This window comes from Cervus elaphus, chromosome 20, assembly GCF_910594005.1.
Source record: "Cervus elaphus chromosome 20, mCerEla1.1, whole genome shotgun sequence".
Lineage (NCBI taxonomy): Eukaryota > Metazoa > Chordata > Mammalia > Artiodactyla > Cervidae > Cervus > Cervus elaphus.
In genome coordinates this window covers 72,847,850-72,863,358 of record NC_057834.1, presented here as the reverse complement: position 1 = coordinate 72,863,358, position 15,509 = coordinate 72,847,850, and the positions used below count along the sequence as shown (strand labels likewise).

The window sequence follows — 15,509 nt, the reverse complement described above, 5'->3', positions numbered from 1 at the left end:
CGAAACTTATAGAAATATTTTATTAAAAACAGAATCAGAGGCACGTTGCATTTATATTTAACGTTCTACACGTTTTAGTGATTCCCAAGATCACCTTAACCATTAAGACTTGTTTTTCCTTATAAGTAAAATACAACTCTCCACAATCTAAACCCAAGGATTTGGATGAGGTTTCCTTGTCTGGGTTTCTCCCAAGCGGAGGAGGCAAGAGGCAGTAAAGAGCCGCCTCATTTAAGGGGGCACAGGGCAGAGAAGGGCGGTGGGCGACTTTGCCTTTTCTCCCTTTCCTTTTTGGAGACAGATATTCTAGTGGCTGCGGCGGCAGTGGGACAGTCCGAGCCCGGAGGTAGGGGAAACAGACTGGGCGGGAAGGAAGAGTTGTGCGAATGGAAGACCCTCCAGTCAGAGCGGACCCTGCCCGCCTCGGCGGGCAAGTACGGGTCCGCCCAGATCCCAGGGTGCATCGCGCCCCGCCCCCTCCCCTCTCGGCGTCCCGCCTCCCCTCGGCCCTGGCCCCCTCCCAGCCGGCTCCGGGAGGCGGGGACGCGGCGTCGGCGGCGGCTCCTCCAGTCGCGTCTTTCTCACTCACTGGGGAACCCGGCGGTGGCGGCACCTTTGGAGGCTGAGCAGCCAGCCGCGAGCCCGCCAGTGGGAGGTCGGGCAGACTGACGGCAGAGCCGACGGACCGACGGACAGCGGGGCAGCCAGGCGGCTCGGGGGACCTCAGGATCCGCCATGAGCTGGGGCACGGAGCTGTGGGTGAGTCGGGGAGAGGGGCGCCCCGCGCGGACCCTGGCCCCGGAGGGACTCGGGCTGGGCGGGCGTCGGCGACCGGAGCGCCTCGGGAGGTCCCCGGCGCTGGCAAAGGCTGGGGGTACTGCTGTTCTTTGTGTGAGAACCCCTCTTCCCTCTAGGCAGGGCTTGAGAGGCTGCTGGTCGGCGCTCCCGCCCCTGCCGCGGCGGTGGGGCTGAGGGCAGCGAACTGGACGGCCAGGGGAGCTGCCCGCCGGTGGCCGCGTCCGCCGCCATCCTCTCGGTTTCCCCGCTCTCCGCCGCCTTCACTTTCCGGACGCCTGGCTCGGTGCCGGGCCGCGCTTCTCTGCCTTTGTGCCTCCCCTCCCAGAGGCGGGGGAGGGGGCCCATTGTCCCGAAGGGGCGCTGTTCGAGGGCGGGGAGGGGGCTCGCCGCGGCCCAGAGCCCGGGCGAGGGTCCCTGGGGCGAGGGCGTCTCCGGACCGGGGCGACGCGGGGAGCCGCGAGGCACCGCCCGCCGCCGTCGCCCCAGGTAGGGGGAGCCGGGCGGCTTTGTTCCGAGTCCGGCCTCTGGCCAGGCAGGCCCAGCCCACACGCCCATTTCCCTCTCCTTGTCTCCGTGCTCTGACCGGAGTGGCTTTGGGGACTCTAGCTGGGCCACCTCTGGCTGCTGTCTTCAGCCAGGGGGGTGGCTTTTGTGATCTGAATTAAATTGAGTGATCGTTGGGGAAGCCAGTATTCCCCAAATCGCACGGCTTCCCGATTGCTTTACTTCCCTTCTGTTGTTCTTTATTCTCACTCCTCTCGCTTTTCTTTCTTTTTCCTACTTGCCTTTCTTGGTCGCTGAAGGTTCTAGACAATGCCCAGTGTCTGGCCAGGTGAGGGTGGACTGTAATAGGTCAGAGAATTGGCTCGTGACGCCTCCACGGGAAGGGTGGAGGTGTGGCGGGCAGTGATTTCTCAGGTGCCGCGGAGGGACGGAGAACGTGGGGGCGCTGTCCCGAGAACCTCCTGATTTCAGCCATTTCCCCTTTTTATCCCACCTGTGCATGTTTTCCTTGCCTTTTGTTAACCAGGATCTGCTGAAATCACTGCAAGAGAAAGAAGTTTTTTGTCTCCATGCATCCAGTTAGGGTGGCAGTGAAGGTAGATCGGTTAATTGAAGGGCACAGTGTTTTATGTTTCGTTTTACTCACAGATTGGGAATCTTAGAATTGAACTTTAGAGTTCACCTAGTTGATGAACTTAAGCCAGCCCAGAAATCTGCAGCATTCTGGGCAAGTGTTTGCCCATTCTGTAAACACACCGCCCAAGAGAAAATACCCCAGGGGCCTCTCCATTTACGTTCTTAGATAGCATTAATTATACCTGTATTGGGGAGGATTGTGTAGTAAATTACGTGAGCTTTAATTTTTTGCTTTGGTTAGAGTCTCAGGCATTATTGATCTCTTCCCATTGACATAGGACATTCTGTAATTGATTATAGTTTGTCTTAATTAAAGGAGATGAACATGTTTTATTTTCCAATTTTATAATTAGAAAATATTTTTGTTTTTACATGCTTGTATGATCCGCGTTTCAGAGGAAGGAAAATGTAAGCAGAATACTTAAAAGTATAACTAGTAAAACAGTGGAGGGATATTGTTTAGATTTAACTTAATTTAGACTGGAAAAAATTGCTTTGCATTACACTGTTGAAAAGCAATTTTAAGGAGAAACAAAATATTTTAGTGAAGACTAAAATGTGATCTTTAAAAATATTTTAATTTAAAAATATAATACAATCAGAAGCAGTTACCTATCTCCTAGTTCAGTGAATTACGTTCAGCGTTTGAGTAGTTTTTCAGCAATTTAGAAAGGTAAACCATAGAAGAGGTGGGAATTTCTGTTATAACTAAAAATTATTTGGTATCCTTTTGGAATAAAAAAATTTAATTTTTCTCTTAAAATTTCATATATCTCCAGGTTTTAACTTGTTCTTTAGTGGTTTGAGGGAAACGTTAGGAATTAAATAACGTGGAATCAACTAATAGCAACTGGATGCTTACACCTTAAGTAAGTAGAAATTGGTATAGAGAACTGTTTGCACCAGGAGAGGCCTTAGAAAAATTTGAGTAGATTTCCTGGGTTTTTATAGTTAGTTATTTATTTAAGTTTGGCTGTGCTGGGCCTTTGTTGCTGCCTCTGGTTGCGGAGAGCAGGGGCTTCTCTTTGCAGTTGCTTCACTTGTGGAACTCTGGTTCTAGGGCATGCGGGCTTCAATAGTTGCAGCGTGCCAGTTCAAGTTGCAGCGGACTGTTCGATCCTACGGACTGGAGCCTGCCAGGCTCCTCTTTCCGTCGGATTTCCCAGCAAGAACACTGGAGTGGGTTGCCATTTCCTTTTCCAGGGCTTCTTCGGACCCAGGGATCAAACCTGTTTCTTTACCAGTGACTCACATCGGAAGCTCCAGGTCTGAGCAAAGTTAATGTCAGGGAAACATTAATAAAAGAATGTAATTCCATGGTTGACCCGTATTCACATTGATTTAATGATAAAGAAGCTATTTGAAGCATTCATACTTGAATTCCTAGTCTGGTAAAGAAGTTTGGATTCCTTCTGTCACCAGTAACCGCACCCTTATCCCTACTCTGCCAATCCGGTGTGCTTGGCAAAGCATGCACTAGATTGACTCAGACTCTAGTACCTCAGAATTAGGCACAGATGATTTTAGTTGTGTCAGGGGGGCTCAGTATTGCTGCTCTCTGGCTGTTGTGGAGCATGGGCTTAGTTGCTCTGCCGCATGTGGGATCTTTGCGAATCAGGGATTGAACCTGTGTGCTGCATTGGCAAGGCGTAGATTTCCTGATGTTGTTTTTATTTATTTATTTTTACAAATCTCAGTTTGAATAAGGATATTGTGCTTCGATAAGATTGTAACAAACACCTGCTCTTGCCATTGAGGAATTTGAGGCTGGGAAAATTCTATTGAAAATTTGAATTTAGAAACCAGTTCTTAATATTATTTTCATCTGTAGGATCACATTATTGTCCCAAAGTTAAACCTCACTGAGAACATATTGTTAACAAAAGAAAATATGGTAAAGCAGTTATGCACTCAAACTTGTTTGTTTCTTATAATATTCATTGGAGTTTATTGCTATCTTAAGTCTTACGTTAAACTTGAGAATAAAGTTATAAAATTAAACGATTCTAATACTGACTCTGGGGTACAGAACTAATAGTAATAGGCTAAATTGGTTGTGTCAGATTTTTGTTTGGGGATTTAAGTTAACTGGTAATAAATTGTGCTTTAAGAGATTTCTTGTGTTCCAAATGGGCATTTAAGTAAGGTAGTGAATATATGCTAGGGACTCCGTTCTGGGTTCTGTGTTCTGGGTGGTACACTCAAAGAGGTGACATTCATTTCTTCAGGATGCATTGTTTATTATGTTGATTTCTTTATTACCATAGGAAGAATGGTAGATAGAGAAGTCTAAACATGAATTAATAATTTTGCAAAGCATAGATTTTGTAATGATTAGCCCTTTTTACAAATAAGGAAATTAGAAATTGGAGAAGTCCTATCTTTTATTTATTAGGAGATAGTTTTTTAGTTTTTTGAGGAGCAAGTTAAAGGTCAATGAGGAAAAAAAATCAGTTTATGTATGGATTGTGAGTATATATATAGATAGAAAAAAATGTTTGCATAGGTCACATTCATATTGTGATTTATTAAAAAATTTGCTCCCTCCTCACTGGGGAAATAAAGGAACTAGTCTGGAAATTATGAAGTAGGTTCAAATGTCTGCTTAATTTATAGGGATACATAAACCTTTTCTGTGCCTTAGTTTCCTGGTCTATGATTTTTGGCCCTTAGTTTTCAGAGTGTATAATTTGAAAGCCATTATTATTTTCATCATATTTCTAGCTAGGTGCATATGACCAAGCTCATGATATAATTTTGGAAGAAATTTAAAAATGTGCATTGGTTGATAGATTCAGTGAATTCTTTTTTTTACACTTCTAGTCTTAACCCTTTAATGCTTTCTATCTTTGGTAGCACTTCTGTATTAACACTTACATTGTAAACGTGTAAAACTAGACTTTTGAGTCCTTGAGTGTAGGGACTGGGTTAATCTTTGTTTTCACTAATACAGTGACTGCTGGTGATCATACATGTTTGCCCACTTGAATTAATAGTTCATTGCATTACCCAGAGTATTGATTACTGATTAAAAATTGGATCCTTGAGGAAGCTTTTATGGTTCCGAAAGCCTTCGTAGGTGATGATAAATTTAGGTTGTGTAGTTATTAACAATTGAAGAAGGTCTAAATGATCTGAAGCTGAAATGATGAATTCAAGTTGTAGTATTTGGGTTTTTACAGATTGGGAAAAAACTGACCTCTAAAGGTAGTTCTTATAAATTCACCTGATGATGTGACTGCCAAAATAGCCAATGAAATGGTAACTCGACTTGCTGTGGTGATCATTTTGAAATGTTTAGAAATACTGAATCACTATGGTATATAACAGGAACTAACATAATGTTGTAGATAAGTTAAACTTAGAAAACAAACTCACAGAGAGATTCGTGTGAGGGTAGGGGAGGAGAGGAAGGAAATTGGATGAAGACAGTCCAAAGGTATAAACTTCTAGTTTTAAGTACTAGAGATACAATGTACAATGTGGTAAGTATAATTAACAGTATTGTATATTATATATGAAGTTTCTCTAGTGGCTCAGTGGTAAAGAATCTGCCTGCCAATGCAGGAAACATGGGTTCATTCCCTAGGTTGGGAAGATCCCCCAGAGGAGGAAATGGCAACCTACTCCAGTGTTCTTGCCTGGGAAATCCCATGGACAGAAATGCCTGGAGAGCTACAGTCCTTGGGGTTGCAAAAGAGTCAGACATGACTTAGCGACTAAACAACAATGTTATATAGGAAGGTTGTTAAGAGAGTAAATCCTAAGGGTTAAATTTTTTTAGTTCTTTAATTTGTATCTGTATGGGATGATGTTCATTGAACTTATTGTGGTAATCATTTTATGATGCTTGTAAGTCAAATCATTATGCTGTACCTTAAACTTACATAGTGCTGCATGTCAGTTATATCACAGAAAAACTGGAAGAGGGGGAGAAAAACCCAAATAGCTGATGAAATCATAGGCCACATGTAGATTTTTATAGCTCAAAGGAGCTTGGTCCCATTGTAGTCTATAGTGTTTAGACCAAATCTTGGTTTTACTTAAGATTTTTTTAGAATATACTTATCTAGAGGAGGCTGACAAAGAAGACTCCTAATGTTGTGAGCTGCATTGTTTTTTCAAAGGCCATGAAACTACTGTGGAAATGTGGTTTAAAAAATGAAATAATTATTGAGTGTCTGTTATGGGGAAACACTGTGTGCTGTGTGTGCTTAGTCGCTCAGTCGTGTCCGACTCTTTGCGACCCCGTGGACTGCAGCCCGCCAGGCTCCTCTGTCCATGGGATTCTCCAGGCAAGAGTACTGGAGTGGGTTACCATGCCCTCCTCCAGGGGGTCTTCCCAACCCAGGGATTGAACCAGGGTCTCCTGAATTGCAGGCGGATTTTTACTGTCTGAGCCACCAGGGAAATGCGATGTACGGTAAGATTTATTAAGGCTTGTAATGTCCGACTTATGAATTAGAGTCATTTTGAGGTGATACTACCACTCCTAACTCTAGAATATTCCCCTATATTGATATCACTGTTCAGAATATCCTCTGTTGACCAGTTCTTCCTAACCTCCTCCCTCTAGAGTATATATTCTGGATATTACCTTTCTTATGGGACTACCCCCTTATATTTATTTCTTGCATATTCAAGTCTTTGAAAAATAGTAATGGTATAAATATGTCTTACATTACCTTTTTTTGGGTAGAAATTGTTGTGTTCAACATTGTATTACTGTCCTTACTAATTAAGGAGGGCGACAGTCAATCGAGACACTTACTTAGGCTGCCATTCTCTCCTAACAATAATAAGGTGGAGGCTGGAGAGTAAGCCGGTCTCCTCTTCATTGCTACTTCCTTTAACCACTCATTTCCACTCCCCTCCCTTTTATCTTAAAAAAAAAAAAGAAAAGCACTCTCTTCTTCACCCAATCTATAAAATATAGGTTTGGCTGGAAACTTAAAAGCCTGTTCTGCCTATTTTTTCTTATCAGTTCCTGTGTGCAGGCAGAAAATAGGACAAGAGAATAATAATGGTTTGTAATAATGGAGCATCTTCTGTGTGTACTCACAAATAGTATCTTATTTCATAATCTTCAACTTTAAACATTTGCATCTCACTAGCAGAAAACAAAAAAATCCTCTTTTGGGGAACATAGTCATATTTGCTGTATATTAAAAACTAGTAGGAAAATATTATATAAAATGTTTTTGTTTTATAGGAAACAAACTTGTTCCGTATATTAGCAATTTTCATGTAAGTTCACCAGTCAGACTTTTAACAGTACCTTGTGAAGTATGTGCAATATTAGTATGTATTTGTTACATGTTGAAAAATAAAAATGTATAGAATCAGATTTTCCTATTTTTGGCACACCATTATTTTGTTGTTTCTGGACCATAAAAGTCATCTGTTTTGTTCCTTTTGTATTCTTGCTGTATTCTGAATTTGTAGAAAAGGAATAGGTATGTAATAAGCACTGAAGTATTTGTTGAATGAGGGAATTAGTGAATTGCTAGAACTCTATCATCAAATCATGTCAAAAGGAAGGTTATTTTAGTGTTTTTTTCCCCCAACATGTATATTTCTCTTATTTTTGTTTACTATTAGGGGCCCTTTTTATAATCTGAAATTTAATTACTTCTGTTTTTTCATATGAAGTTTCTCAGTTTAGTTAGGTGTTGAATTCTCATTTCCTTGATTATTTGAGTGCAAATCATTATCTTATATATAGCCTGTTTGACGGCCCTTTGAATTCTAAAAATGAGAACAATGTCTGTTACATGCTTTGACTATTAATGGGTCGTTATGTATGAATAATGTGAATGTAAGTAGTCTGAGAGTTAAATGAATTAGGAAAACATAAAAGATTGATTTTCAAAAAAAAAAAAAGATTGATTTTCAGAGTACAGAAATTATAAGGTGATTCTGATAGATTCTGACAGATAGATTTTAAAAAAATGTTAATGGTGGCTAGTTGAGATTTTTTTCCATTGTAAATAATAAAAATAAAAATCATTGAAGCTGCTACAGTAAGTAGCTTTTAAATAAACACACAAAAAATAAATAAATAAACATAGAAACCATTGCTTTTGAATAATTTTCTGGACTTAGACCATCTAAGATGTTAGGTGTTAACTTAGACCAACATTCTTTACTATTAACATTTACTAGTAACATTTTTTCCTATTTGCTGCTGCTGCTGCTAAGACACGTCAGTCGTGTCTGACTCTATGTGACCCATAGACGGCAGCCCGCCAGGCTCCCCTGTCCCTGGGATTCTCCAGGCAAGAACACTGGAGTGGGTTGCCATTTCCTTCTCTAATGCAAGTAAGTGAAAAGTGAAAGTGAAGTCCCTCAGTCATATCCGACTCTTCGAGACCCCATGGACTGTAGCCTACCAGGCTCCTCCATCCATGGGATTTTCCAGGCAAGAGTACTGGAGTGGGTTGCCATTGCTGTCTCCATTACCATTTGAAAAGACTGAATACAATGAATATTTGTTAACTTTTTTTAATACGAAAATTTTATTTCATTTTCATTTAAAGTAAACGCTTCATTATAATATAACATTCATAAAGTATACAGTTTTTATATGTATCTTAAGATTTAAAAAAATAGAATGAATGCACTCTTTCATGTCACTCCCACCAAGAGCAAGATACAGAAGTCTTCCTTATGCCATCCCCGCTAAATATCCCCAAAGGCAGTCATTATTCTGACTTGCATTGCCATTGATTAGTTTTGTAGGTTTTTTTAACCTCACAAAAATGATATATGTACTATTTTCCATCTGACTTCTTCCATTTAACATGGACTCTGTGAGAATCATCCTTCTCTGATTAGTTTGTAGTGTCCCATTGTATGTATAAGCTTTGTATTTTCTTCTGCCTTGTGCCTGGGGTCACTCCTAGTCTGTTGTTCAGTCGCTCGGTCATATCTAACTCTTTGCGACCCCATGGACTTCAGCACGCCAGGTTTTCCTGTCCTTCACCATCTCCTAGAGCTTGCTCAAACTCACGTCCATTGAATCAGTGATGCCATCCAACCATCTGGTCCTCTGTCATCCCCTTCTGCCTTCAATCTTTCCCAGCATCAGGGTGTTTTCTAATGAGTGGGCTCTTCTCATCAGGTGGCCAAAGTATTGGAGCTTCAGTTTCAGCATCAGTCCTTCCAAGGAATATTCAGAGTTGGTTTCCTTTAGGATTGACAGGTTTGATCTTGCAGTTCAAGGGACTCTCAAGACATCACAGTTCAAATGCATCAATTCTTCAGCACTCAGCCTTCTTTATGGTCCACCTCTCACATCCATACATGACTACTGGAAAAAACATAGTTTTGACTATAGGGACCTTTGTTGGAAAGTGATGTTTCTGCTTTTTAATAGTCTGGGACCACCTTAAATCAAGTTCAGGGCTTGAAATTCCTTTGTGTGGCTGTCAAATTTTGATTTTTGTCTCCATATCTCTTGTATTGTTACTAAAACAAAAATCCTGATTTTCAGGATTGGCAAATATTCTTAAGGCAAAATAGGTGGTATGTGCCTTTTTCCCTTTCTGGATTCTAATTTTTACTTTACTTGTGACTTTGTAATTCCTTATTATTTTGACTTGTCTTTGGTGCTTTAAAATTTTTGAAATATATTTTATCCATATTTTAAAGTTTTTATCCAGTGAAATAGTCATAGTTGCTCCAAATAACCAAGCCTGCCACTATTGGAAACTGGAAATTCTTAGGTTGAGTTTTTCATTTTTCCTATTATGTTTTTAATTTCTGAGAGCTACTTTTTGTTTTTTGGCTTGTTTTCTGAAAAAATTTTTTTTTTTGGCCAAACTGTGCAGCTTGTGGGCTTTTAGGTTCCAAATCAGGGTTTGAACCTAGGCCATGGCAGTGAAAGCACCAAATCCTAACCGCTAGACCACCAGGGGACTCCCCCGAATGTACTTTTAAAATAGCGTCTTCTCCTTGCATCTTGGAGCAATATCTTAACTTAGTTATTTGTGTATATTAAAAATGGGTTTTTGTTTTATTGTGTTTAGTCTTCTTATCCTTGCATAATATCCAAAGCTTCCATATTGCTTTTTTTCCTCTCTCAGTTTTGGTTGCTGCCTGCGGGCTTTCTCTAGTTGCAGAGAGCAGGGGCTGCTGTCTAGTTGGAGTGTGTGGGCTTCTCATCGCGGTGGCTTCTCTTTTTGCAGAGCATGGGCTCTAGGGCGTGTGGCCTTCAGTAGCTGTGGCATGTGGGCTCAATAGTTGCAGTTGCTGGCTTCGGAGCACAGACTCAGTAGTTGTGGCACATGGGCATAGTTGCCCTGCGGTGTGTGGGATCGTATTGGATTAGAGGTCGAACCGGTGTCCCCAGCATTGCAAGGCGGATTCTTAACAAGTGGACCACCATGAAAGTCAGGGTTTCATTAACAGACTTAAGTATTTTGTGATCTTAGGACCCTGGAAAGATGTCTGTTAAGATTAGGGCATACTGAGCTTTGATAATGCCCTAAGTTTAGGATTTGGGCTGTTAAGTCTTTTAAGGGATTTTTTTTTATAGTTTACCTTGGGCTTGTTCAGATCCTCTGTCTCTTTTCCAGTCCTATTGTGACAGTGCAGGAGGTTAACTATAGTCTTTCTTTCGATGTCATATTTATCATTGCTGTTGATGCTGTTGGCAGCCACAACTTGATTTAATTCCATTTTTTACTGGTAGGTGCTTAAAGAAATAGTTTGTCTTATATGACAAGAAATTTGGAGGTAGGCAGTCACTGGGATGGGTTTATAAACTTAACACTATCAGTTAGCATCTGTGCAGCTGCTTTGGACTTTTCCTCAGGATTGCAATGTACTGGTTGTAGCTCCAACCATCATGTCTGCTTTTATTTATTTTTTATTTTTTTCATGTCTGCTTTTAAGACCAAAAGAAAAAGAAAGGAAAAATAGAAAAAGAAAAGAGGAACATCAGTTGTGTCTGCCTCTTTATCAGGAAGGCAAATACTTTCCCAGAAACCCTACAGCAAACTTCCCCTTAGGTGCCAGTGTCCAAAGCTGGGTAAATTGCCACCTGGACAAGATTAGGATTCTATTAGAAAGAAAGAGTATAAGGAAACCCAAAACACAGAATTTATAGTCTCTGTCCCTAAGGAGTTAATGATGGCTTCGTAGATACACATCTATATCCAGTTATGTTATATATATTTGTAGATACATACATAGTTGAATAATAGCATGGAGTTAAAAGGCAGCTGTATGTGACAGCAGATATTTTAGAGGTGAGTTCTTAAAAGGTCTAACACAGCCCACCATCATTTTAAGAGACCTGGTGGGTGAAGGACTTAAATGTTTTCATTGCCGTCTAGTGGCTGCTTCTTGATTGGCACTCTGTGCCATGCTGATATCACTTGCTAAAACGAATGAATGCTTTGCGCAAGTATCCACAATCGATGGGCAGGGCATAGTGAAATGACCTGTCCTCAGACTGAGTAAAGGCACTGCAGGGACTGAGGAAAGGGTGCTGAAGTAGGAGCCTACAAGTTCATTTGTGATGAAAAGTTTTCCTGGACCTTGGAAGTAGTGAAGATCTCTGGTAATTTCCCAGGTCTCTTGGTCACCTGGATATAATGCCAAACTATAAAACTGTTTGCAGAGAGTAAGAGGCCATCAGCCAGTGGGGTTAGTGGCACTTACTTAAAAATTTTTTTTCTTTCTTGAAATTCATACATTAGAATGGTACATTTGTTACAGTTAATGAAGCAATATTGATGCATTATTATTAACTAACATGCTTAGTTTATTCAAATTTCTTTAGTTTTTACCTAGTTTATTTTTCTGTTCCACGTTACATTTAGTTGCCATGTCTCCTTAGGCATTTCTTGTCTGTGACATTTTTTCAGACTTTCCTGTTTTTGATCCGGTTGAGAGTTTAGAGGAGTACTGAAAGTGAAAGTTGTCACCCGAATCCGAATCTTTGCGACCCCATGGTTTGTAGCTCGACAGGCTCCTCTTTGGAGGGAGTTGCCTTTCTCTTCTCCAGGGGATCTTCTCCACCCAGAAATCTGGGTGGGGTCTCCTGCATTGCAGGCAGCTTCTTTACCATCTGAGCTCCCATTTTGGTCAGGTAAAATTGTAGGATGCCTTTCTTTGGGCATTTGCTTTTTTAGTCCTGGTCAGACTGGGATTACTGGTTTTGGGGAGGATGATCATGTGCCATTTTCATAGGATGAAAGGGTACATATCAACAAGATTTATCATTGTTGATGTTGATCTCCGTCACCCGGCTGAAGTAGTGTTTGTCAGGTTTCTCCACTGTAAAGTGATTCCTCCCAGCTTCCCTGCTGTACTCTTTGAAAGGAAGTCACTGTGGATAGCCCACCCTTAAGAGAGAGAAGTTAGGCTCTCCCTTTTTAGGATGGAGTGTCTAAGTAATTTATTTGGAATTCTTCTGCATGGAAGATTTGTTTCTTATCTCCCATTAATTAATTTATTCAGTCATTTATTTATATCAGTATGGGCTCAAGGATATTTATACTTTTGAATTATAATCCAGTTCTTCATTTATTTTTTTACTCAGATTGGTCCAAGTTTGGTCAATGGGAAATCTTTCAGTTGGTTCCTGTAACACATCTCCATCAATAAGGATTTTTTTTTTTTTTAAAGAATTTCCTTACTTTCTGGGACTGCAAAATGGTACAGATTCATCTGTATATTTCCTGCCCCAGTCCTAGAATCAGCCATTTCTGTAAAGAGCCCTTGTTCCTTTTATTGGAGAACGATATTAGAAAACAATATATGGTGTAAGTGAAGAAAGCAATATTTCTAAATCAATGTTATTGTATATAATGTGTGATTTTAAATATTTCCCTGTAACTAATTTAATAAACTAAATGTTGTAAAGAAAACTATATATGGATGCCAGATGAGCTCATTGTTACTGGGATTTTATTTGTTTTAGTCTCAGCTGATAAAACAGAAATATATGTATATTAACCTTTGTATATACACATATTTATGAGTATTTCTTTATGCTAACCATCTCTGTCTGTATATTAAGTTAAATATGAATTCTTCCTGATATCTCCAACTCTAATCCATTACCACATATATTCTTCTAGCCTGTTCCCTTTATCTGTAAATTCTTTAACAACTCTTATTTGGCTGTATCCATTTGCTTGTTTCTTTTCACTATATATGTATAGCAATATTGGAGTTGTTAGCCCACAGCCCTCTGCAAATCAGCTTTATCAACTAAGTATAGTACATATGTGCATTTCCTTTCCCCTTTAGTTTTACACACTGTTCATTTCCAAAGTTACTTAGTTCAGCACCATTCCCCTCATCTTCAGTGAGATAGTTTCATACATTTGTAATTCATTTAGGTTCTCTTATTACAATCTGCATTCTTTCCTGGGATCCTTTGACTTTCTCAATGATTTTTTAAAAATTGCATATATTAAGGTTCTTTTTTGGTTCTGTGAAGTTCTGTAGGTTTTGAGAAATGTATAGTGTCATGTATTCACCATTCCAAGAATCATGTAGAAAAATTCTATGTCTTATTCCCTTGTGGCCTATCTCATCCCTATGAGGATGACTGCTATTAAAACAACAGAAAATAATAAGTGTTGGTGAGGATGTGAAGAAATTAGAACCCTTGTGCACTATTGGTAGGAATGTAAAATGGTGCAGCCACTGTGAAAAACAGTATGGCAGTACCTCAGAAATTAACTGTAGAATTACCATATGATTCAGCAATTCCATTTTTGGGTATATACCCAAAAGAATTGAAAGCAGAGTCTTGAAGAGATATGCATACATCTGTTCACAGTAGCTAGAAGGTAGAAGGAACCCAAGTATTCGTCAGCATATAAATGTAAAAGCAAAATGGGGTATACATACGATGAAATATTATTAAGCCTCAAAAAGGAAGGCAACGCTGACATAGCTACAAAACATTGATGAACCTTGAACATGTTATGCTATCAGTGAAATATGTGTGTGGGCTCAGTTGGAAACCCAAGTGAAATAAACCAGTCATAAAAAGACAAATACTGTATGATTCCATGTATTTGAGGTGCCTAGTCAAATTCATAGAGAAAAGTAGAATGGTGGTTGTTGTTTAATGGGTGTAGAGTTTCAGTTTTGAAGATGAAAAGAATTCTGGTGATAGTTGCACAACAGTATAAATGTACTTAATATCACTGAATTGTATATTTTTAAGATGCTAATTTAAGATGAAAAGTTTTGAGTATTTTACTACAGTAAAAAATAATTTCTTCATCCCCTTGCCAAAGACAGCAACAAACCTCCCCAACTCCCGCCCTCCATGCTGTACCTGTTCATCCTTCCCTATCCCAACCACTGATTTTTCAGTAGACTTTTTAAAGAGCAGTTTTAGGCTCACAGCCAAATTGAGAGATCTCCCATATGCTACCTACCCTTACATATGCCTAGCCTCCGTTTATCAACATCTTCCACCAGACTGGTACATTTGTTACAATTGATGAACCTACACTGACACATCATTAATACCCAAAGTTCATAGTTTACATTAGGGTTCACACTTGGTGTTGTGCATTCTGTGGGTTTAGGAAAATGTATAATAGCATGTAGCCAACATTATTATATCGTACAGAGTAATATCACTGCCCTAAAAATCCTCTGTGCTATTCTTCATATCTCCTTCCTCCCTAACTGGTGACCACTGATCTTTTCTTCTGTGACTTTTCAGTTGCCCTAAGGAGAAAGTCAGTACCCGTTAGGAATTACTCTCTGTATCTCCCTCTCCCCTACCACCAGCTTTAGGAAACCACTAATGTACTTCTTTCTCTAAAAATTTGCTTATTCTTGACATTTAATATGTCCATAATATTTATAAATGGAATCATACAATTTGTGGTCATTTGTGACAGGCATTTTTCAATAAGAATATTTTCAAGGTTCATCAGTGTTTATAACACAAATCAGTAATTCATTATTTTTTTTATTACTAAATACTATTCCATTTTATGCATATACTACATTTTATTTACCCATCCTTCGGTTAATGGATATTTGGGTTGTTTCTGTTTTTGGCTATTGTGAATACTGCTGCTTTGAAATTTGTGGCTAAGTTTTTGGGTGGACGTATACTTTCTCTTGGACATATACTTAAGAGTGGAATCTCTGGGTTATATGGTAACTGTATTTAACTGTTTGAGGCTTCTCAGACTGTTTTGTATTTTACATTTCCACAAGCAATATTCTTCACATCCTTATCCTTGCCAGAACTTACAACTGACCTTTTGATTTTGGATATGAAGTGGTATCTCATTGTGGTTTTGTTTTTACCTTATGACAAATGGTATTGAGGAACTTTTCATGTGCTTATTGTACATTTGTGTATTTTTAGAGAAATGTCTACTAAACTCAGTTAAGTTTTAAATTTAATGTTCATTTTAATTTGCTATGATAGTATTAGTAAAAATATAAACAAAAGCCGGTATTGATGGCATTAGTACTATATTGAGAAAAGAATATAGTTGTGATGCTGGGAAGATACTGTTTCCTGGTAGACGGTAAAGCGTCTACCTGCAATGTGGGAGACCTGGGTTCGA

The 15,509-nt window shown here is 39.7% G+C and overlaps 1 protein-coding gene across 4 annotated transcripts in view; it reads left to right on the top strand.

Annotated features, from left to right (window-relative positions):
* Positions 1-524: 524 nt before the first annotated feature.
* The window catches only part of FNBP1L (formin binding protein 1 like), a 112,864-nt gene continuing 97,879 nt past the window's right edge, over positions 525-15,509 (top strand). Inside the window, exon 1 of one of the 4 annotated variants that reach the window (XM_043875840.1) lies at positions 525-759. In XM_043875840.1, coding sequence (XP_043731775.1) covers positions 736-759 — 24 coding nt within the window. In that variant the 5' untranslated portion in view covers positions 525-735. The remainder of the gene's footprint in view (positions 760-15,509) is intronic. The other 3 variants (XM_043875839.1, XM_043875837.1, XM_043875838.1) reach the window with 3 other exon arrangements.